At 34.5% G+C, this 26,008-nt stretch overlaps 2 protein-coding genes across 2 annotated transcripts in view; one reads left to right on the top strand and one right to left on the bottom strand.

Moving 5' to 3' along the window:
* Positions 1-1,148: 1,148 nt before the first annotated feature.
* On the bottom strand, positions 1,149-1,777 carry LOC118187471 (cytochrome c oxidase subunit 5B, mitochondrial-like). The gene has a single exon (XM_035357708.2). The coding sequence runs from the start codon at positions 1,653-1,655 to the stop codon at positions 1,290-1,292; it is 366 nt and encodes a 121-aa protein (XP_035213599.1). The 5' UTR covers positions 1,656-1,777; the 3' UTR covers positions 1,149-1,289.
* A 4,899-nt stretch (positions 1,778-6,676) lies between these two features.
* The window catches only part of LOC118187470 (growth factor receptor-bound protein 2), a 59,980-nt gene continuing 40,648 nt past the window's right edge, over positions 6,677-26,008 (top strand). Inside the window, exons 1-3 of the mRNA XM_035357707.2 lie at positions 6,677-7,451; positions 17,400-17,497; positions 17,689-17,808. Coding sequence (XP_035213598.1) covers positions 7,374-7,451; positions 17,400-17,497; positions 17,689-17,808 — 296 coding nt within the window. The 5' untranslated portion in view covers positions 6,677-7,373. The remainder of the gene's footprint in view (positions 7,452-17,399; positions 17,498-17,688; positions 17,809-26,008) is intronic.

Genomic DNA, 26,008 nt, shown 5'->3' with positions numbered 1-26,008 from the left:
TATAATTACACTTGGTTTATTAGCAGTTTATATGTATAGATTATTGTTCATCAATGATTCAAAAAATTACTGAATGATAAATGGCATTCCATTAGAAATAATAATAAGTAATTCCAGAAAATAAGTATTTTCAAAAATACATATTTAAGTTTGAAACAAATTCATATCTTATACAGCATAATATGTCTTGTACTGTAATACTCAATTTCTTACAAATTGCTAGTCATGTATTCTGTACTATTTAATGATGTTCCATTAAAGAAATATTGCATTTAAAGTTTCTCTTTTATTACCATGTGATATTTTCATTGGAATTTTTATTATTTATTACACATTTCAAAATTGGTTTTTTAATTTTTTCCTTTGAAAGTAAAATATTAAATTAATAAATATATTTAAATATTTAGTAAATACTTCACATCTTAGCCCACAAGCAGCTACAAATAGAAAATTTAATGAAATACAAATTTGAGAATGCTAATTAATATAAGCTTTTTAGAAATCAGAGTAGAAGTATTATTGGTACCCTTCCATTATATGGACCGAATTCAGAAATGTATGTATATACATGTGTTCATGCGCATGTATATACTTATATACATGCATAGATCCATTTCTGAATCTGGTCCCGATAACAGAAAAGTACCGTATTATCTTTGCCACAGCATTTAATTTTGAATGCCAAGAAATATGCATTACCATAACTGTTTAATTAACGACTTTCAAATATTTTGGAAAGTATCATAAACACTCAAATAATTTAATTTTTACTGGGATATAAAACTTATTTTCCTGCAAATACGCTGTCAAATGTATGTAGAGAAATTCTGTATTCTACTTCCTCAAAACAAACCAACATCAAAAATTAAATTTTGAAGAAACATCTTGTCAAGCCAAGTTGTATTTTCATATCATAACTGGAAACATACTTAATATTAAAGCCTTACCTTTCAGACATGAGTGTGTTTACAAATTTTAAGGAGTTATAATTTCTACAGAAGACAATTTTGCATTTAGAAATGATAACGAGCAACAGTTTAAAGATTTACAAATTTAGATCTTACCAGACATATGAGCCACTCAAAAACACAAAATGTTAAAAATTAAAGATTATAATAATAATAATAAAACAGAAACGAAAGACAGAATTCATAAGAATTAACATTTAATGCTAGAAAGACGCCAATACATTACATTACATGTTGTTTATGCAACATTTTGGAACTAGATATTGAAATCTAAACTGTTAAATCATTTTCATCTTTAAACCTGAAATGAAAAAATTTTGTTTACAATGGTTTAGCATCTACTAATTTGAACCAATATCCACAACCACATCTCTTCGGTTCATCTCGATGGACCCAAATCCAGTTGATAACTGTGGAATCTTCTTCACATATACAGCCTACTATTCTTTTATCTTCAAATGAAGGAACCAAATTAGGTTGATCCTTGGTACCAGGACCTCGTTTCATAACTTTCATACCAAAAGGATCATCATTCCCGGCAGCTCTAGCCAGTAACTCCTTCCGTTCTATTCCAGTAGCATGCTCAATATAGTGAGGGAGTTTTTCATCAGATTTCATCCTAAAGGCAACACATGTCGCTTGATACAAACGCAGAGGATTTCTTACACTCTGGCGTAAAAGCGCCATTACTAATTTTTAAATAACGATGGACAAAGTTATCTTCTAGAAAACCAACAGAGGTCACTAGATAGGGACAAAATAAAACGAAATCGATGCATAAATTGTTGCCAAATTTAAAAAACTCAAATGTTAGAAGTTTAGTTGTCTACCACGCATCCAACAAAAACAAACAAACAAAACAAAAACAAAAAAACTTTTTAAGTTTGCTTAAAACGTTTAAAGGGATGAAATATTTCCTTCCTTTTCGGAGCCATTCAGCTTCGAGGCGATGTTCTGCCTCTTAAAGGCGTTGTTTGACCCCTCGTTCACATGGCATATGTAGAAGGTAGGTCGTCCCAAAGGAAGGTGTCATTGAGAGAATAAGGAAAAAATAAGGAAACATTCACAGAAAACATTCACTATTTTGTGTTAGTTGGCAAATTGTTGCTTAAGCAACTTTTTTTTAAAACAGAAGCTATCATTTACATAATTATATCAGCTATGAAATTGAACTCTAAACCGAATCACTTTCAATCCAGATGGTGATTTTCATTATCTTAAAATGCTGCAGTAATCAATGAATTCTAAATTTCATATAGATCTGTTCACTGATAGTGATACGTAGAAAAATAATGACCTCCAAGACTTTACTTTAGAGGTAACTCATATAACCAGTTTCAAACAGAAATCCAGAAGGATGTAAATGGTTTCCCTCAACGACTTCATATAACAGGTAGACAGCTCACCCACAGAGAATTCGTCTGCTAGGGTGTCTCCAACATATACCACGTGACTAATGCTCTTGGCGCTCTTGGGGAGTGATAGCTTAGGCTGTTCATCGCCAGTTTGGCCCGCTTTTGATATGGCAGGTAGTGCTTTTTATTTCCGTCTGCTAGCAGTCAGCAGACAACGGCCTCGAATTAGGTTGTTCGATTTTTTACAATTATATTTAGATATAACTTAACCCCTTTTTTCCTGAATATTTTATCTATATTTTTAATAATCGCTTTAAATTATTTGCACCATTGTTTAAGATGTTTAGGTTAAATAATTTTAGGAAGAAAATCTAAAATAAATAATAAAAAATTGAGATGGAAACTTTAATTTTGAATAACGTTAAAAAATTAATTGCACTACTGTTATAATATTTGAGAAGGTAAAAAAATCTCGTGTAATTTTAATGCATTGCATCCTAAAGAGAAAAAGAAAATCACATTGTATTATATGTATTTATGCCATTGATTGCCTCTCTTTTCTTGAGATTATATTACTGGAACAAAATAATGCACTCTCTTTTCTTAAGATTATATTACTGGGACAAAATAATGCAATCTTAATTACTGATTTCCATACTCATGTGTATGTCATGGCGGGGATCAATACATCTTATTAACTATAACAAATATTTTATATTGAATATGTATCAAACGGTAACAAACTTCAACTCAGTATTTATTATTACAATCAAAACGATAATACAGTTAAAAATTCTCTCACTCTCCTTTTTTTTTAAAATACTATTTAAAATATGGTAAGTTTTTCACATCACACTTTTTCAATTATAATAAATTTCTAACAGCATCGTAGATGAGACAGAATTATAATCCAGATTATTTTTATTTTAATTGATTTTATAGAAAATAATGATAAAGCAGTGAGCTTTATAAAAGTAATCTGATTTTTAAAATAATGCTGTTTAACTGTTTATGTTCAATGTTGCATGAATCAAGATCTTCAGCTTTTTTTTTAACAAAGTAAACATATCGCACAATCTTTTCTCAATAATTTAATGCTAATAATAGCATTTTTCTTTTTTTATCGCAGGCAGTAATTGTTTATGAAATCAAAACGCGTACGACTTGGCGAAAAAAGGTTAACGCCAATTGGCGCAACTTTCTATTTCAGCGGAATACACGGAAAAACATGTAAAATTCAATTATTTGTAAAGGGTGATTCCAGTAAATAGTGTCACAGTATTTAATACATTTTGATGCTAATAATACATGCTGAAAATGCTATATACGGCGGCAATTTTCTTATACAATATGGTTGAAACTTTCCAACCAATTCAACAGAGATAGTAAAATGACAAAAATACTGAAAATAAAATAATAAATCATGCAGTTTTAACTTACCTATGAAAGGTTACAAGTCCTCCTTTCACGAAACTTTCTTTACATCCGTAGGCGCTGCAGCGAATAACCATTTTCACTTAAATTTTATGTGACCAAGCAGAGCAGCAGTCTTTCGTCCCATAGAAAGCAATGTAAAGTATTTCCGGACTTTCGGAATTCGCGCAGCACTCACGTGACACTAATGTTGGAACCGGTTGAAGGTTGCAATACGCTCTCTACCAGTATACTATCTCGTTGGTTTCCCTACGTAACACTTTTCAGGTGCAACCCGAAAATTCCCCGAATATTCTGCTATGTACCTTTCAGCTAATGTTCCACAAAGGCTTTAATAAGGGATCATTACACATCCAAAATGCTCGAATTAAGACGTTTTTATTTATAACATATAATGTTACTATGCATGTGGAGAGAATCCCATATTCTAATACATTACTTTCTAAGAATATTCTTTTAAAACAACAATAAAGCGAAATTAAATATTGTTGCTACTTACAAAATTGTATTGATAGCATATCGTTTGTATTTAATGTTAAGCTAATGTTCGTATATTAAAAGAAATAACTATTTAAAAGCAGACCATAGCAACTGTAATCGCTGTACTTAAAATTACTAAATAATGAATTAAAAAAAAGTTACGTATGCAATTTTATACACTGTGGTTTTCGTCATTTATTTTTTTAAGTATTTCAAAATTAATACTTAAAAATCTAAGAGCTTTCTGATTTTTATATTACGGTGATTTTTTTTTTTTTTTTCATTTACAGACACATACTCTTTTAAAGAGCACTTTGGCTATAAGAACATATAGTAAAATAAGGATTCAAAAAGCAGTGCGTCCTTTTATTCTGCATCTGAAGACCATCAATAAAACAAAATGAGTAGTGTGAACAAAATAAGACGAAAGTACAGTCAAAAGTCGTTAATTCGGACACCCATAATCCGGAATGATCTATAATCCGGACCTCAAAGCTACAAACTTTCTGCGCATGTGTCGCGTTCACGCATGCGCACAGGTGTTTAAGAGTGCGCTTAAGACCTTTACGGCTGCGAATATGTTTGTGCACATGCGCGTTTAATGTGTAACGGAGGTATAAGCTAAGCTAAAATTATCTAATTCAGTTAATGTTGCACATTGCGTTGTTTCTTAATCTTCGAATTGGATCCGGCTTATTATTTTTTGCAGACTGTTAGATCAATTTTATAAAAGTAAGCTTGAACTTTCGATTATGTCAAATAGAATTTCCGATATATATTTACTAATATGTAATTTGTATCTACAAAGCGAAAGTATGTTTTGAAATCCGAAATCTGTTTACCAATTTCACGCCGCGGATTGGAAGTTGATCTGTCAGCACTATCCTTATCTTCAGGGCATATGTTTTTACTTTATTTGGCTTATAATTCCTTACTAAGTGTAGTATTTCATGTCGATGTACTCCGTGTTTGATATGATTTAAATCAAGTTCCTCGTCATTATAATTCGCTTCCGATAGTGAAGAAAGTGACCCAGAGGTTATTGAAAACGAAAACATTTCGATTGACAAATTAGTCGGTATTCTCAACACAGCAATTATAGGACTTGAACAGCGGAACTTTGTAACTAAACAAGAAATTATGTCTGTTTAATAGAATTAAACAGAAAGTATTATCACATGAAACGAAGCAACTTACATTGAAAGAAATGTTTAATAAAGTAAACAAATAAATATTAAGCTTTTTCTTTTTGTAAATTTTGATACCCTTTAGATCATAATTGTTCTTTATTTCATAAATTACTGTTTCATATTTTTAATTTTGTAATTTCTGCATGCCATCTTAGATTTAAACTGATGATCTATAATCCGGAAAAATCGATAATCCGGAATCGCCGAAGTCCCGACGAGTCCGGATTAACGACTTTTGACTTTATTAAGTCAAGTGGTCGCCATCAGTCGACGAAGAAGGTGAATTTCTGGTGGAAGGTCCAAATGAATGAACTGTAAGTCAATGTCTAGTATGAGTAAAAAATGTTAAGAATGAACATTTTTGCTTTTCTCTGGGAAACAGAGAACATCTAAGAAAGCTGATGCAGTTGCTAGGATGAGTGAAAATACACAGTCTAGCGCCCTGGAGATAAGAAATGTTTTATTCCTGGTAGTATTGCCATTGCTTGCTTTTTTGTTTTTTAATCAAAAATTCCTTAAAGTTTAAATATGAAATAGACAATCAAACAAATTCCACAGTGGCGTAGCGAGGGGTGGGCAAGGGGCTGTATGATGCTCCGAGCGCCACTCGCAGATGGGCGCCAAATGGTCTCCAAACAAGATTTTCATCATATCAGTGTGTTTTTTTTGGGGGGGGAGGTGCCAAAAAGGTATTTTGCCCTGGGTGCCAGTTATGCTCGTTACTCCACTGAAATTCTAAATTCGGTCTTCCAAATGGATGGAGGACTATGCTATTGAAGATCTGATGAATCTAGGTACCGCTGTAACATATCCAAACTTCCAAGAAAATGTTCCTTTTTTGTTCGTAGCAATTCAAAACATATGTATATGACATACCTTCAAAGAAAGAGAGAAAAAGAATTTTTTCCCAGATTACTGTCTTGTAACGTGTACTTTCTTTATTCATAAGAAGATCAGAAGGATAAAAACAGATTTAAACTATTGCAAGAATTTAATTACAGAATTCCATACAATATTTATATTTTATTAATACACCAGAGACCAAAATATTCTCTCCAAATCACCAAATCATGACTGAATCATGACTGTCCAAACCCAGACAATATTAACATTCGAGAAAAAGAAAAAAAAAGTATACCCCCCCCCCCCACAGTTTTGTGTGAAAAGTAAAGAGCATGACGCACACAGGTGTTTGCATTTGCTTTATTTTATTATTTACATTGCGTAGAATCCATTGTCGCACTGCAGTACGGAGATCATCGAGTGTCTTCCGCAGTTAGAAATAAGTCCTTATGTTGCATATATATTTTCTTACATTAAATATTTAAATATCATTAGTATTTCATTTTTTTCTCATTTGGTATCCAATTCATATAACTGTCAAAGTTATTTGATATCTTGCCCAAAACTAACGCCTGACGTCAGAGTGAAAGTCTGCATTTGATTACAGCAAGTTGTGTCACTCCGCCGTTAGCGATGCTTTAATGGCCCCTTGCATATGGGCTTGTATGAAGAATTAATGTATATAAAGAGTATTTAAATGTGCGTGTGGAATGTTATGAACAAGGTTAATTAGCTGTGGGAAATACGTACGTAATATAGTTTTCATCTTTGAAGAAGGGCGGCGACCGCACTCTTAAGCGGCATTGATCTATTTTTGAACTGTTAGCCTTTTAGGTCTAACTGGAGTGTATTGAGGAACTTAAAATTTGTATGATATTCTTTAATTAATCTTACAGATATGGTGAAAGTTCTGATTTACATATAGTGTTTTGTCTGAACTCTTTCTTTTAAACTATGTTTATTGAGCTCACATTTTCATTGTAATTCTTAAGTGTATGACATTTAAGTCTTAAAATTATCGTTGTTAATAGACATTGTTAATATTTGAAGTGCGAAGGTGCAGAAACGATCATAATTGAGATCTGTTACTTAAGTATTGCGATATGGAGGCTATTGCTAAACATGATTTTAATGCTACTGCCGATGATGAGTTGAGTTTTAGAAAAGGGCAAGTTCTGAAGGTAAGTTTTTAAATATTTTTGCATGTTTTTAATATGTTGACCTTGTATATGTCATTTATGTATTTGTTTGGAATACTATATAAGTAGTAAACTACCACTCGATTCGATTTTTAGTAGTTATTTCCGAATGATTTTATCAGCGGACGCTGAGTAACCGGATGTTTTTACCGTGTATAATATTGTATTGTCAAGAGCGTTGAAATAATTCATGCAATTAGAAAATATGTTTCCATTTAAAACTGTTTGGTAATGATTTACCTGTTTATATCTAGGAACAGGTACAGTTAACACTTGCAACTGTACATTATAAATTATGTAATCTCATTAAATGACTAAATAATATTGTCTATTATTTTTTTAGGATAAATTTCAATTTTCACCTCGTCTTTCACTCTTTTAAAAGAGTATATCACTTTATAAAAGAGTTACTATTTAATATTCATATCAAGATTTGAAGGTATACTACCTTAATGTTCCATAACAATAAATTCTATTTGATTCCATTCTGCTACTTTTTATACATTTAATTTTCTTTTAGGGCTTTATATACGTGTGTCAATTATTATTTACTCATAATATGAATTTTTTTCTTTGTACACGGATTTAATTTTTAGTGGCACTCGTACTAAAAATTTATTTAAAAGTGTAAATAATTAGTCGTTGAATTTAATATGAATAAATCATCTGGAACATAAAAATATTCAGCAAAACTGAGAAATTATGAAGATGTCTATAGTGTGTAAGTAAGATATTAGAGTATAATAAGATTTAGAAGGGGGGGGAACTTGAATCAGAGGCTATGTAATAAAGATTTCATTTTCCTGATTTCTTTACCGAAAATGTTCTGTCTTCCTTTTCAGATTTTAAGATTCCCCCCACCCCACCCCAAATCCGTTGGATAAAAAGAACATTCCCAAACATTTGTATTGAATTTTCATCTCATTGCCAACATAAAACCATTATGTGATATCATTAATTTGTCATAAAAATCAGCAAATTGGTGTAATCTGAAAATTGGTTGGTGTGTAAATTTGCTTGGAATCCATTGGACCAAGTCTTTAATCCAGACTCATCGGGACTTCGGCGATTCTGGATTATTGTTTTTTCCAGATTATGGATCATCAGTTTAAATCTGGTAAGATGGCATGCAGAAATTATAAAATTAAAAATATGAAACTGCAGTTTATGAAATAAAGAGCAATTATGATCTAAAGGGTATCAAAATTTGCCAAAAAAAGCTTAATATTTCTTTGTTTACTTTATTAAACATTTCTTTCAATGCGCGCATGCATAAAGCATACATTGCGCATAGTTAAAATTATAAAATTGCTACCAGAAAACTATTTGATGTGTAGTCATGGTATTTATAATGACGAGGAATTTGATTTAAATCGTATCAAAGACGGATTACATCGAGATGAAATACTACATTTAGAAAGGAGTTATAAGCCAAATAAGATAAAAACATCTGTCCTGAAGATAAGGATAATGCTGACAGATCAACTTCCATTTCATTGCCCCCCCCCCCCCCCCCCGCAGAGCAGCGTGAAGTTACTAAACAGATTTTGGAATTGTTAGAGAATCGAAGGATATCCCTTTATCCATTTTTTGTGACAATTCCACTTTTTGTTTGATGCACATCGAAACATGCTTTCGCTTTGTAGATCCTTTGGCAGCTCCAGAATCGGAAATTCTTTTTGACATAATTGAAAGTTCAATCTTACTTTTATAAAATTGCTCTGTTTGCAAAAAATAATAAGCCAAAACCAATTAGAAGATTAAGGAACAACGCAATCTGCAACATCAACTGAAATAGATAATTAGATAATTTTAGCTTATTCTGTCCGTTATACATTAAACGTATTATACGCATGCGCAGAAAGTTTGTAGCTTTGAGGTCCGGATTATGGACGTCAGGATTAAAGAGTTTTGAGTGTACAAGCATTGAAAACCTAGCTAAAGAAATAGAAGATACAAATTAACATTGAAAAAATGGTGGCAGTTTTGCTTGTAAAGAAGAAAATTAAAAACAAAACAAAAAAGTATGAGCTCTACTGAATCTTTATAAAATTATTGGTAAGATTTTAAAGACTTGCCACTTTTACTTGTATGTTTGATGAATGCAGTATAATTAAAAAAAGAAAAAAGCGTCATTATTTATTTTGAATGGGCTTTTCATATTCAAAATTAATGTATATACGTGAAATAATGAGAAATACTGCGTCAATATTAGAAAGATGATTGAGTAGGTTTGGTGTCTCGTGAAATTAATTCTCTTGTGCATGGCGTGCGACTTTCTTGTGCTGGTAAAAAATGATTCAGTATAAAATGTCAAGTAGTGTAATGATTTATTAATGGCTCATTGTATGTAAAGACTTATGCTAACTTATGTGACATTGGATTAAAAATCTGATATGGACACTACATGACTTCCTTGTGCGACCTATTAAATTATACACATTTTTTACTCTACTTCATTCATACTTATTTCCTCAAATTATTCTAGCTTGAATTAACAATTCATCAAGTTGAAAATGACATAAAAAATTACATATTTTGAAAATTAATATCCCGGTCTTTTTTTTTTATCATATGGTAGTCGGACTTCTTATTAATTTTTTTCTTTTTATAATGAGGAAACCACTTCTGTAGTTGGAAGTATATGACTACAACTAATGTTTGCAAAAATAAATAGCCGGGTAAAGGGAGTGAGTATATATGAACTTATATATATATATATATATTTAATGCATAGTTGTAATGGCTGAGTGGAAAGACTAACATGTGATGCCAACCACAAATGACTGTTGAAAAAGGCCCAATTGTTATTTTCACAAATATAAAACCATCCTAGTAGATAGCCAATCATAATGAATTACATTAATTTCTTTACACACAGGTTAATGGGAGTGACATCATTTTAGATGGACAAACAGAGCAGGGATATCTTAGCAGCGGCGAATCTAGGAAAGGAATGATGTAATTTCTTACGAGCGGTGTTTATACCGCTTATAAGACGCAATTGTAGAGACAAGCTATGCTTGGTTAATTTTAGGTTGCTATGTAACATGGAAGGATCTCGAATTTGGGAGAACAGATGAATTTAAGGGAAGAGCACCAAATCTAAAATAGTTAATTTTGAGGTTGCCGATTATGTTTAAACCATCTGTCATATTTTGTTATATCATGCATATATATAAATTATATAAAAAATGAAATTCAAAACCAGTATTATTCTTAAATTTGCCAATGAAAATGTAAAAGAGAAAATCAACTAATTGTTTTGAAACCAGAAGAATTCTTAAAAATGACAGAAATATATAAAAATACAAAAAAAGCGGGGGAAGAGAAATATAATCAAAATGTGATTCAACATTATCAAGAGGAAGTAGATTAGATTCAAATGAATCCCTCCTCCCAGGAAAACCGTTGTGTTTCTGTTCAACCAAAATTAGCTGATTAACCATCTTAAATTATTCGATTATAATAGGTCATCTGAAAATTCTGAACACTTTCTTCAAGCAGCAGCCTTTCATTTATGTGAAATAAAAATATACAAAAACAGTTCCACATGAAATAAATTCAATGTCCAAAAAGGTTAATTAAAAATGTACACTATATGCTAATATTAAAATTTAAAAAGAATGTAATAATTACAAAATGTATAAAAATCAGTAGAGAACAATAATTTTTAAACTCTCGACTAGTTTAGCAAAAGAACAATGGACAGCAATTGAAAAGGAAGGAGTGGACATTAATGGTTGCCTGTTTGGTGCCATTGGCGATGAAAAGTTTAAAATCTCCCGAAAGATGAATTTATAGTAAATAATTCTGTATTTTTAGATGTGGAAAGTATTATAATAATGCAAGTAAAAAAAGGGGGAAAATAAACAATTGTTAGAAATTAAAATTTTCATGTCAGAGGCTTATCTTGACGACTTAGAATAGAGTAGGCCCTCTGTTAATAAAAGATTTTATTGTGTAATTTGTATAGATGTGTATTACTATACATTTTTCGTGACTCTGTACTTTTATTAACGGAGGGCCTACTCTATTCTAAGTTGTTATAATAAGCCCATGATGTGAAAATTTTATTCTTTTCTAACTTTTTTTTTTTTCTTTTCTTGGTTGCATTTCTGTAATGCTTTCTAAATCTAAAAATAGAAAATTACTTATTCTAAATTCACCTTTTGGGAGATATTATTTTCCATTGTTAATGGAACCAAACAGGCAACTATTAACATCTCCTCTTTGCTTTTGAATTACTGTCCTTTATTTTTTTGTTTTACCAGAGGCGAGTTTAAAAATTATTGTTCTCTGTTAAATTTCATATATTTTCCTAATTATTGCATTTTAATTTGAATTTTAATATCAGTATTTGGTTTGATTTATGTGATTATGGCAAATCCTCGAGGGTTATTTGACTGAGCGAAGGAGTTTCTACTGGAAACTGGCTCGTACATGTTACATATGTGGAAAACCATGAAAACGTCCATGCATTCAGCCCGTTCACGGGATTCGAGCTTTGGACCAAACTACCAGTGTTCAGTGACTTTTTGTTTTAAAAAAAATTTGTGATACTGTTATATGTGTGTATGTTTAATATGTAGAAAATGACACAGATTGCTGATGAAGCACATGTACAAGATCCGTAATGGAGAATAAACTTAGAAGTAGTGTAGATGCAAAAAGATGCAGTCATAGCAGATTTAAGTCTTATTTCTTTTATTGTAGTTGAACATTTTAGGGCCACAAACAAATTGGCACACTAATTGTGCATTTTCAAGAACATTTACAATTTAGGTATTATTGCAATAGGAAGATAGTAAGGATCAGCATCTTAGTACAAAGAGAGCTAGGAGCAAAGTCCATTTTTATTCCAGTAAAGCAGCTTATTAGGAGAAAAGTTTCGATTCTCGGAAATTTTGAGTTGTGTTTCAAGTTAGCAACCATCAGTGCTATGCAAGACATTTGACATCATGGATAGTTTCAAAATGATTGCAGTGGAGAAAGTTATTCCTGTTTTTAGAATAGAGGGGAAATACACAAATTTGAAATAAGCATTAAGAAGCTATTGCTAATTTAAATTATAATTTATATGTACGTATTTATCTTTATATGTACATACACACAAACATATGTAATAGAGAATATTAAATTTTATCTTTGCAGCAAATTGCAGGATTTTACTTTTTAAATTGTTTTTAAATAATATAGATATATATCATTTTGTTCTGCTGATTGAAATAAAAAAATGAAATGCTCAACTAGATGTTACAGCAATTCCATATACAAAATTCCATTGTTCTACACACACACACACACACACACACACACATATATATATATATATGATAAAAACAAACAAAGTAATGATCAGCAGGAATTTTGATAGCATAAAAGTGTTGATCCATAATGAATAGGAAATTAGAGGTGAAGGCAGATTAAATATTCATTTTTTTATTTCAGCAAACATGTTGTGGCCACAAACAAGTTGGCACATTAATTGTGCCTATTCCATAAAGCTTATATTTTAAATAATTTTACAGTAAGAAAGGAGGAACAGACAGACTACAGTCCAGCTAGGCCAAAGCGTAGAAAGCAAGTGTTCAGGATGAAATCTTAATTCAGACCTTAGTTAGTTTTGGTTCTCAATGCATTTTGATTGGATAGTTAATTTTGCTGTAAAATTACTATTGTCTGTCTGAATTTTAGTTCCATATACAAGGTGATTATAATTAAAGTTTAAGTTTCAAAACGCTATAAAAAAAGAACCACTGATGAAAATGATGTAAAATTTGAAAGGAATGTCATTGAAGAAGGCGAAAAGCATATGGCAGAAGAAAAAAATTAGTTTCAAAAGTTAGCAACAGATGGCGCTGTAAGCGGCAGAATCACGATGAGAAACGAGAAATCATTTGTAAAACAATGGCTAAGGTGGAAGTTACACATTAAAACGCATTGACAAATTAGAATTGTTGAATAATTTTATTTGCATGACTGTACATATCACATCGAAAGGGACAAATCGGTTTCAAGAGTTTTGCGGCGACATACCGCATAAGAACCATTCATCAAAGAAGTTCGGAACTGTCGCGAGACTGGCGCAAAACATGTTCAATATGGTGTCCACTGTTGTGTGCAACAAGTTGAAAGCGACAAACAGCATGTTCCACAACGGATCGCAGTGTCTCCGGGGTGATGTTCAGAATGTGTTGTGAAATGTGTGCCTTCAATTCCGCTAAATTTGCAATTGGAGCATGGAACACAACATCCTTCAGATATCCCCACAGCCAGAAATCACACGGTTTAAGATCAGGCGATCGGGACGGCCAGACTGTAGGGAAATGACGGCTGATAATTCGAGCATTTCCAAAATGGCGCCTCAGCAGCTGCTTCATGGGATGTGCAATGTGCGGAGGAGCGCCATCTTGCATAAAAATGATTTCATCCACACTGTTGCAGAGCTGGAATCACGTGGTTGTGCAAAAGAGACGAATACCTCTGACCAGTGACGGTTGTGGTAACAGGACTGGAAGTACCCGTCTGCTTGAAAAAATATGGTTGTAAGATGAATGATGCCGTAAAGCCACACCATACCGTGACCTTTTCAGGATGAAGTGGTACGGGGTGCGTTGCCAGTGGATTTTCTGTTGCCTATATTCGACAATTCTGGGTATTCACGTATCCTGTCAGATGGAAATGGGCTTCATCTGTCCACAAAATTTTCCACACCCATTCATTATCCACTTCCATGCGAGCCAGGAATTCTAACGCAAACGTCTCCCTAGCTGTTAGGTCAGACGGAAGCAACTCCTGCACATGGCCAATTTTGTATGAATAGCATTGCAGGATGTTTCATACAATTTTCAGCACCGTGCTCGTAGGCCTGTCCAATGTTCGGGCAATTCCTCGTGCACTGCACGGTTGCACACCACCGGCCGACCCCTCCTGTAATGCTGTGGCCACTTCTTCAACTACCGTCGAATGCACTCGTTTTCTCCCTCTACCAGATTGCACATCAAACAAACCTGTCGTTTCGAATTTTTGCATCATTTTCTTTAGACCTACGACAGTCATTGGACCAACGCCTTCTTTTATACCCTTCAGTGTCCTGAATTTTTGCAGAGCTGCTCTTGCACAATCATCATTCTTGTAATACAGCTTTACCAGCAGAGCGTGGTCCTGCAGTGAAACACCCATGGCGAACGTCTGAGACGGAAATGAGGAACAGCCTGGTACCTGGCGGCTTTATAACACTGAAATTTAACTAACATTTTAATTACGTCTTCTTCCGCTTGCAGCACCATCTGTTGCTAACTTTTGAAACTAATTTTTTTCTTCTGCCATATGCTTTCTGCCTTCTTCAATAACATTCCTTTCAAATTTGACGTCATTTTCATTAGTGGTTCTTTTTTTATAGCGTTTTGAAACTTAAACTTTAATTATAATCACCCTGTACATCATCAGAATTGCCTAAGAATCATATGACATAGAATAGTCTTGAAATGACATAGTGCAAATAGATTACTATTTTTAAAATTGAGAAGGAAAATTTATGATGCTAATTTAATATTTCACATATCTATTTTTCTTACATATATATAGTACTGGGCATTAAAATTGCAACACCATGCAGGCAAGCAAATACAAAAAAGATATATATTGTACATAAACAGTATGGCATGAAGACAAAATAATTAAATTTGTAATCAGTGTTGAGGTTTACAGGGGTGTGAAGGCATGGAGTCGAACTGACAGAAATGAATTCAATGACAGAAACGGGCAACTCATTCAGTGCTGCTTTAAGTCTATATAAAACTTCATAAACCATATTAGCTGGATAGGGGCAGCGGGCCAATGTCTCGGCAATCCATGACCAGATGTTTTCAGTGGGTGACAGATCCAGGGACCGTGTAAGCCAGTGCAGCAATCGAATACTCTGTGTATCAATGAACATGACGTGCAACATATGGTCTTGCATTATCTTGTTGTAAGATGGTGTTTGGTAGGCCTCTAAGATAAAGCACAACCATTGAATGTAAGATGTCAGAAATATACTGATCTTCGTTAAAATTACCGTCAGTCGGACTTAGAAATTTGCGTGTCGTGTGCCCGTTGGCTGCCCAAACCATCACATTAGATGCAGGGTCCCTATGCCGGTATTGAATGCAAGCAGATGACATGCGGTCTCTTCGCAGCCTCCAGAGACATATACAGCTGTGAGAATACTACATACAGAGCTGTCTGAAAAGACGACATTGTGCGACACCTATATCCAGCTTTGTCGCTCAGCGCACCAGATTCGCCATCTCTTTCTCTATGCCGTATTACGAAGGGAAGCCGAAGTAATGATTGCCATGCTGATAGTCAATGCTGCTGTAAACGTCAGTGCACTGTACGAATACTGGGAGTGCCCATTTCTTGAGTAATGGTCCGTGATATGGTTGAACGGTTTTGCAGGGCAGACCTCACAATATATCTTTCTTCTCAAGAGTTAGTCCTGGCATTGAGATCCTGCATGCCGTTCAGTATGATGGGCGATATCATGAAGCCTTAATCCACTTTCTCGATAGGCAATGATCCTGCCTCTGTCGAATTTCAATTCTTGCTGGCATGCATTTCTTATTCGAGGTGTAACATAATATTCTGAGCAAACTCCAACCTTATGAAGTGCTTCCGGAATGAGAAATCCGCTACACAACTTTTCATTTATGCTGTGCTTCAGTTGCCGTTTCTTCCTCTTGCATTGTCTTGAATGTGGTGAAATACTAATCATTTGCATATCCCAAACTTTTCTTCCTTTCATGTGATTTTGACATTCGCCAGATAATCAATCCCTTCCTTGTGTTGTAATTTTAATGGTCAGCAGTGTATATCCATTTAGTTCTGCTGATAGAAATTAAAAAAAAAAAAAAAAAAAAAAAGTGCACAACTATATGTTACAGCAGTCCTATATACAAAATTCCAATGTTCTACGCATAATTGTGTTCGAGTTATTCAAGATACGTTCGTCTGTATGTACAGAAGTCGCAAAAAAATCCATTTTGGAAAAAAGTCCTTTAATCTTTGCATACATACAAACTTCATGAAAAATGATCATCCAGATAGATCTGGAAATGGTCAAAATGGTATTTCTGTTGATATGATACCTGAAATTTTTTATTATTACAATACTTCCTACAAGGAAGTGAAAATAATAAAAATCAGTGACTCAGAAATGAAGATTAATTACTGATCAACTAATTTTGCTTTTTGAGCAAAACTGGAAATGTAAGACCTTGTAGAGACATTGGGTATTTTTTGGGGAGCAGGAAAGATGAAAAATTAGCTACACCTTTGCCGGGAATCTTATCATGGACCTCTCAATTACGTGCTGAGCGTGCGGACCACCACACCAAGAAGGCAGGAGAAATATCTTATATACTCCCCTGTTAAAAGGTGACTGGGGTTTTTAGGGGACCCAATCGCCAAATCCTGGGTGAGGAGAATCATCATCCAACGGACGCCACTGTAGAGACATTAGGTATTTTTTGGGGAGCAGGAAAGATGAAAAATTAGCAACGCCTTCGCCGAGAATTGAACTGTGGACCTCTCATTATGCGCTGAGTGTGCAGACCGCCACATCACGAAGACATGCCAAGAAGGCTGGAGAAATACCTTATAACCTTTTGGCTTTTGCCTTGTTATCACATAATGCATTTTAGTTAGATACAAAAATTAAATATTTTATTTGTCATTCATGGTCTTGTTTGGTTTAGACAATGGTTGTATATAATTGTCAATATTGGTATTTATTAGTGTTCTCAGACACATGGATTGATTGTAAATCTTATATTGGTAGTTGTTTTGAAGGACTTTAGCAAATTGATCACTTTTCATACTGCTTATTTTTTAAGACTATGTACAATTGGCAACCTGTAAAAGTGTGTATTATAATTAACTTAGGTTTTAAACATGGAAGATGATATGAATTGGTATCGAGCAGAACTGGATGCGAAAGAAGGCCTTATTCCAAGCAATTATATTGAAATGAAGAAACATGAGTAAGTAATATTAACTTGTAGTTAATTGCCTTAAAATCTCTGCAAAAAACAAAACTGTTGATGCTTTTTGATATTGGCATGTTTCTTTTTGAATTTGATGTTTGTTTTGCTGCTGTGTAAGAATTTAATAATTTTCTGTTTAGTATACTTTTACATTTATTTCTAACTAAAGCATTTTATTTTTAATTTAGTTGGTATTATGGGAGAATAACACGTGCTGATGCTGAGAAGTTACTTATGAACAAACATGAAGGTGCTTTTTTGATTAGAGTTAGTGAAAGTTCTCCTGGTGACTTTTCTTTGTCTGTCAAGTGAGTAATCAAGCTTTAGTGCTAGTAAAAATATTATTAGAAGCTTAGAGAATTAAGTTATCTAAAAACAAAAATGTTTTAAATTTTAAACTAATTATGTGTTATTTCTGAAAGTCTTGCAAATATGTAATTCATTTGTAAATTTATCTTAGGTATACTTAGTCCTCATCGAATAATTATATTGTGTTCCATAACATTCTGAACCTAGAAAAAATATTTTTTTACAGTGTAATGAAAAAGTATTTTTCTATATGCTTTATTCTGTTTTTTCAATTGATGGTAATAGCTAAAAATATATTAATGGTATTAAATTAAAACCATAAATAACAAAAGTCTTCACAGCTTGATGTCGGAGCTCATTTAGATTTTTGAATTTTTAAATTTGAGCTCATTAATGAAAAGCCACTAGATATAGATTGGCAAAAGGCAGAATAAATAAAATCAAATAAAAAAAAAAACACACACAAAATGATTTCTTTTTGAAATTTTATAGAGAAATATGTATATATATATAATAAATATATTATACATTTTGGTTAATAGGAAACCAGTCAAAACTGTGCGAAGCATCAAATGTGGGCATAATCAACCGTGGCACGACAGCCCCAGGGTAGGCCTTCTAAACTAGATGTTTCCAGCCACCTCTGCTAGCAACCCAACTCCTTCAGTTCTTAGTTTAAAGGACTAAACAATCCTACCCTACAGTTTCTCCTGTAGAATATGGTGGATATTATTCACCAAAATAAAAATGACTTAAATATTGGTATAATTTCTTTGAATGCCATGTCAGCTTTCAACTATTTAGGCTAGCTGTGTATATTGCTTTTTGCATTGATCAAGCGTTATTTGAACGTACTATGCTATACAGTCAAAAGTCGTTAATTCGGAGACCCATAAGCCTGAATGATCTATAATCCGGACCTCAAAGCTACAAACTTTCTGCGCATGCGTCGCGTTGACGCATGCGCATAAGACCTTTACGGCTGCAAATATGCGTGTGCGCAAGCGCAAAATACGTTTACGAATGCGCGTTTAATGTATAAGGGACGGTATAAGCTAAGCTAAAATTATCTAATTCAGTTAATGTTGCAGATTGCGTTGTTCCTTAATCTTCGAATTGGATCCGGCTTATTATTTTTTGCAGACTGTTAGAGCAATTTTATAAAAGTAAGCTTGAACTTTCGTTTATGTCAAATAGAATTTCCGATATATATTTACTAATATGTAAAGGATCTACAAAGCGAAAGTATGTTTCGAAGTCCCTTAAACAAAAAGTGGAATTGCTGCAAAAAATGGATAAAGGCATATCCTTTGTGTATCTAACCATTCCGAAATCTGTTTATCAATTTCACGCTGCTCCGCGTGTGTGTGTGGGGGGGGGGAACGTCACGGCACGCAATGAACTGAAAGTTGATCTGTCAGCACTATCCTTATCTTCAGAGCAGATGTTTTTATTTTATTTGGCTTATAATTCCTTACTAAACGTAGTATTTCATCTCATTGATATGATTTAAATCAAATTCATCATCATTATAATTCGCTTCCGATAGCGAAGAAAGTGACACAGAGGTTATTGAAAACGAAAAAATTTCGATTGACAAATTTGTCGGTATTCTCGACACAGCAATTATAGGACTTAAATAGCGGAACTTTGTAACTGAACAAGAAAATATGTCTGTTTATAGAATTAAAGAGAAAGTATTATCACATAAAAAACGAAGCAACTTAACTTACATTGAAAGAAATGTTTAATAAAGTAAACAAATAAATATTAAGCTTTGTTTTTGTAAATTTTGATACCCTTTAGATCATAATTGTTCTTTATTTCATAAATTACAGTTCCATATTTTTAATTTTATAATTTCTGCATGCCATCTTACCAGATTTAAACTGATGATCTGTAATCCGGAATCGCCGAAGTCCCGACGAGTCCGGATATACGACTTTTGACTGTATCATATAAATATTTTTTTGTAAAAAAAAAAAAAAAAAAAAAAAAAAATATGAAAAACAAGCATCCTACCTTGCACCTACATTGTGGAATAGTATTGTGGATTCTGCTTTAGAAATCGAATTTGAAGAAAGTGTGATGCTTCAAGCTTATGCTGAAATGTATCTGATAAAAAGTAGAAATTAAATTCAAAGCAAGGTTAAGGTGGCTGTAAGAAAAATTTATGATCAAAGTCATTTATATAAATTTAAATTTGGTATCACTTAGTTTCTAACTTTCCCTAAAGATGTTATGTGGAAATGGACTACCATGATTATATTGGAATGATATCTCCATTAAAAACTGTGTTACTATTACATATTCAGGGTTTATCGTAAACCCTAAGCTTGTATGGGTGCTATATCTCATAAACTTGAAAGATAATGAACAAATTAAGCAGGCTTTCCCAAAATGCATTCATGTGCAAAATTATATGGATAAAATCGCAGAAATTATGAACTACAATTTTGTGGATTTGTGCGGAATGGTACATCATAACTCATAAATCCAAAAGAGAGAGAGAGAAAAAAGAAGATCATTGTATATGATATAAGATTGTAGCTTAAAGCAGCAAAAATGGTTGTATGTTGCAAGGGCAGTTAAGGAAAAATAATAAGCATAACTAAAAAAATTTAGGCTAATGAATTTAGTATGGAACGTCATCTTTCCTGACTTATATGCACATATCACAATGCATTTTTATGCTGGAAGTAGCATTTTTAGCTTCAGTTCTAACAATGCGATCTTCATTGCATTTCCATCTCTAATAGGAGGGTGTCTCCATGCAACTACTTTTCCAAAATAGTCTTGCAAGTTTTCTGTCGGGTTAAGGTCAGGATAGTTTGCTTCCCATGATATTCACTCAGTGCCATCACTTTCAAGGAACTTGTCCACGAGGTTTCCTCAATGTGGACAAGCATTATTATCCATAAACAGAGTTGCCAACTCTCCCGATTCAGGCAGGAGACTCCCAGTTTTCGACCGCTGTCCCGCCAACGTGATTTACAATATATTTCTCCCGACGTTTTCTTATTCTGAAAATTTCTCACGATTTTTATGGACCTTGTCTTAATACTTCATTATATGAACAAAAAAGAAAAGAAAAAAGTGATTTTGGACGTCTGAAAGCAATTGAATTTTCTCTATATTATATCTAAAACAAAATCTTGCGAATTAGATGAGAATTTCTGCTTTGTGAGTGAGAGCATACGTATCCAGAAATATCGTTCTCCAGTTCTCCATTGGGCATCGAGCTTCACTGCGTGTCATCTGGTATATATTAGCCAATGAGCACAAAGCAAGCTCAAGGCTATTATTTGGATGTTCTTTAGAAATTGGCCTATATGCAGTCTAGAGTCGTAAATTTACAACCCCTTTTTTTTCACGGGAGATCTGAAAACAAGGGGATAATCTTGCTCAAAGTCGTGAGAAAATGTGGGGGCTGTTTAAACATCTAACTTCTTTGCATTCAGTTTTATACAGAGGAAAATACAAATTGAATTCTTCAAAGGAATGTAATTTTGTACAATAAAAATGTATTCTTGAACGATAAACTGTAAGGCAAATAACACCTTTTTTCTAAAGCCATAGAAATAGAAAGACAGATATTGTTACATCTATGAATTCGTAGTAAATATTGAGATTTTCATTTCGAATGCTATGTTACATGTATGCGAAGTAGCTGAGTATCTGAGAAAATAGTCTTAACCCAAATGGCTTTCAACTTTATCACACCTAAGGACTGTTTTTCAGTTACATTGTGGTCGCTGCTTTTTGGTTAATTTTCTAACGACATATAAACATTAAATTGTTTCTACTTGAGATTTATGATTAAAATAATGCAAACTATAGACTGCAGAAAATTCTTCAGAATGAAGTTAATAATACTGAAAAATAAATTATTGATGGACTTTTTGGTTTTCTATGTAGTAGTTAGTATAGAATCCTTAAATTATATATATCTATGTATAGGTATATATATAAATGGAACAAAATATAGAACAAGGTATAAAATATCAAAGAAAATTATCTTTAATAATATACAATGTTCATTATGATATGTACACTGAAGTGACAAAAGTCATGGGATAGCAATATGCAAATATACAGATGGCAGTAGTATCGCGTAGAAAATGTATAAATGTGAAGTGCTTTGGCAGGGCTTTCATTTGTGTTCAAGTTATTCATGCGAAGAGGCTTTGACGTGATTATGGCCGCACAACGAGAATTAACAGACTTTGAACGCGGAATGGTAGTTGGAGCTAAACGCATGGGTCATTCCATTTTGGATATCGTTAGGGAATTTAACATTCCGATATCCACAGTGTCAAGAGTGTGCCGAGAGTATCTAATTTCAGGCATAACATCCCACCATGGACAGCACATTGGCCAACCGCCTGCACTTAATGACCGAGACCAGCGACGTCTGCGTAGAGTTGTCAATGTTCACAGACAAGCAACACTGCTTCAAATAACCACAGAAATCAATGTGGGACGTACAAGGGATGTGTCTGATAGGACAGTGCGGTGAAATTTGTCTTCCTTGGGCTATTCCAGCAGAAGATAGACTCGAGTGCCTTTACTGACAGCACCACATCGCCTGCAGCGACTCTCGTGGGCTCGTGAGCATATCGGTTGGTCCCTAAATGAATGGAAAACCGTGGCTTGGTCAGATGAGTCACGATTTCAGTTGGTAAGAGCTGATGGTAGGGTTTGAGTGTGACGCAGACCCCACGAAGCCATGGGCCTCAGTTGTCAACAAGGCACTGTTCGTGCTGGTGGTGGTTCCATAATGGTCTGGGCTGTTTTTACATGGCATGGACTCGGTCCTCTAGTGCAACTGAACCGATCATTGACTGGAAATGGATACCTTCAGCTACTTGGAGATACTTACAGCCATTCATGAACTTACATACTCAAACAACGATAGGATTTTTATGGATGACAATGCGCCCTGTCACCGGGCCACAATTGTTCGCGATTGGTTAGAGGAACATTCTGGACAATTCCAGCGAATGATCTGGCCATCTAGAACGCCTGACATGAATCCCATCAAACATTTATGGGACATCATCAAGAGGTCAATTCGTGCCCAAAACCCTGCACCATCAACACTTTCACAATTATAGACGTCTATAGAGGCAGCATGGCTCAATATTCCTGCAGAGGACTTCCAACGACTTGTTGAGTCCATGCCACGTCAAGTTGCTGCACTTCGCCGGGCAAAAGGAGGACCGACAAAATATTAGGAGGTATCTCATGACTTTTGTCACTTCAGTGTATATTTATGCAATATCAATATAAATGGTTAGTTAGGTTTCGTACATGTATAACTTATTTATATATTTTTTGTATTATATTCAGTATTGTATACATATCTGAAGTTTAATTTTACTTGTTCTCCTTTTGGTTTACTATTTTAAGTGAGAAAAAATTGTTAAGCCCTTTGTAGAGATTAAATTATGTGTAATCATAAATTATATACAATCAATTAATATCCAACTTTTCGTTTCTTTTAATAGTTATATATACACTGGTGTGCAAAAATTAAGGACGAGACGGTTTTTTCAATATAACTTTGTACAAAAGCTTTCCAAATCAACTCATTTAATACCGTAAGATCCCCAATACGTAAGGACACGAGAAATGTAAGCAACACTTACTAAAAGAGAAATCAGAGGGATAAAAAGAAGCTTTATTGAAAAAGTAGCATGGAGCGCAATGCGACTGAAGGCCGAAACATCCCTGTGATGGGTGTCCAGCAAGAAACATCCGGTTTTTAATAGGGGATATGATCTCCCCTGACTGCTGGGCAGGTTTCACAGCGTCTGCCCATGCTGAGAAAGAGGGTGTCAATGAGTTGTTGAGGCATTGCTGCCCATTCGTCTTGCAGCGCCAGTCGAAGCTCTGGAATCGTTACTGGTGGTAAGGTACCAGCTGCCAAGCGTCTGCCTAGAAAATCCCATACATGCTTGATGGGTTTGAGATCTGGAGTTCGTGCCGGCCAATTCATACGTTCAATATCCTCATTCTCTAAGAGCTGTTCGGCAGCTACTGTGCGATGTCATGGGTGCATTGTTGTCCATGAAAAGGAACTGCGGACCCATAGCGCCTCTTAAAAAGACGCACATATGGAAGAAGAATCTCATTACAATAACGGGGCCCGTTGACTGAACCTGCGTCGAAGATGTGAAGGTCTGTACAACTATCAAGCATGATGCCTCCCCAAACGAGAACACTGCCACGTCCATACCTGTCCCTTTCAATGATTGCGGATTCCCTGCTCTTTCCAGATGAGTATGCGATGAGAATCGCTACTCAGACTGAATCTGCTCTCATCTGTAAAGAGTACTCGTCCCCATTTATTGTCTCTCCAATTCCGGTGTTCCCGGCATCTCAGAGAACGCCTTCTCCGATGGGCAGGCGTTAGAGGTACACACCGTACATTGCGTCGTGCAAACAGACCACCACCGTGCAGTCTTCTGGCCACGGTAAAACGCGATATCGGTCGTCCAGTCGCCTGTGTCGTGTGTCTAGCGATTTCTCCCGCTGTCTGCCGCCTGTTTCTTCTGCCCTGTAAGGCAATATACTGGTCATCTGCGGGTGTGGTTCCTCGTGGACGACCACTACTAAACCCCCGGATAGCTGTTCCTGTAGTTTGAAATTGTCTCCAAAGTCGTGAAATTATGCTGTGAGCAATTCCGAACTCTGCAGCCACACTTGTCACACTGCGGCCTTCCTCCAACTTCCCAATGATTTGACCTCAGGTAAAAGCATCCGGATGTCGTCTAACAGATTGATTATTCGCCATTTCTCGCTGGGGCAGCAACTCGGTGTGATTTTAACTGCTATACGGCGTGCAATCTCTTTGCCAGAAATACTGATCGTACACCGACAACATGCTTTATACTACTCAGACACTCCCCCATTATGTCTACCTGCATATCTGCGCATGTGCTACCATACATCACCTTACTTAATCTCCTGGTCTTTCTGTCCGCTCTGCCTCTTCGTTCAGCTGATATGCTAGTTTTTCGACTTCGTCCTTAATTTTTGCACACCAGTGTATAATAAGTATACATAATTATATATGTAATAAGTATACATAAAATATAGCCGTTTTTAAGCTACATATTTATATATCTATTGTTTGGTCTGGTTTGTTTGATTATAACAAAGCATTTGGTGGCTATTTGCCTGAGGGTAAGGATGCCTGGTAGGGAACTTTCTAAGCAAAACTGACTCGTGTGCATGTTACACATGGGGAAAACCACGGAAATGCAATTACAGTCATTACGTTCATTGGGATTCGAACTCCGGGTTGACCTACCAGTGTTCAACGACTTTACCGCGCAGCTGCTGGTGACCCCCCCCACACACACATACACATCAACACATATACGTTCAATTATATTTACATGTCGTTTATAAAGTTTAATCGAGTGCAATTTGGAATGATGGAATGGAAAGATTTGTTTAATTCATTCCTAGTTTCAAATCGAATGAATGAACTTGCAAAAAAAAAAAAAAAAAAAAAAAAAAAAAGGCACATTAAAATACGATCACTGAACTAAAGTGAGCTATGAAAATTTTAACAAAGGTTTCGTATTTTATCTTATGAAAACAAAGTATCAGACATTAGGATTAGAGACTCTAGGGCTTATTTGGAAGCAGGCAAGAGAGATAAAATAGCAACGGCTTCGCCGGGAATCAAACCATGAACCTCTGGAATACCAGCCCAGCGTGCGGAATCACTATACCACAAAGGCACGCTAGGAATGTGAGAGAAATGCCTTATATACTGTACTCCCCTTTTTAAAGGGCAGCTGGGGTTTTTAGGGTCCCAATCGCCAGATCCTGGGTGAGAGAATCCTCATCCACCATCCTTTTTAGTTCAGGCACCACTGTAGAGACATTAGGCATTTTTTGGAAGCAGGCAAGATGAAAAAATGAGCAATTGCCTTCGCTGGGAATCGAACCATGGACCTCTGGAATGCCATCCTAGTATGGAAAACCACTACACCACGAAGGCACACTAGGAATGTGGAAGAAATACCTTAGAATCTAATTAAATGTTTTACTTCTTAGAAAAATAGAAAATATAAATATTTGTGAATAATGAGAAAATATCTAAAAAATATAATTTAAATTTACAAAAATATAAAAATTACAAAATATTGCAGAAATTAAATAAAATAGCGAATACACTTA

The sequence above is a fragment of the Stegodyphus dumicola genome, chromosome 3 (assembly GCF_044657685.1).
Source record: "Stegodyphus dumicola isolate Sdum_Otavi_A_Nest chromosome 3, ASM4465768v1".
In the NCBI taxonomy this organism is placed as follows: Eukaryota; Metazoa; Arthropoda; class Arachnida; order Araneae; family Eresidae; genus Stegodyphus; species Stegodyphus dumicola.
This window is presented reverse-complemented; position numbering and strand designations above follow the sequence as displayed.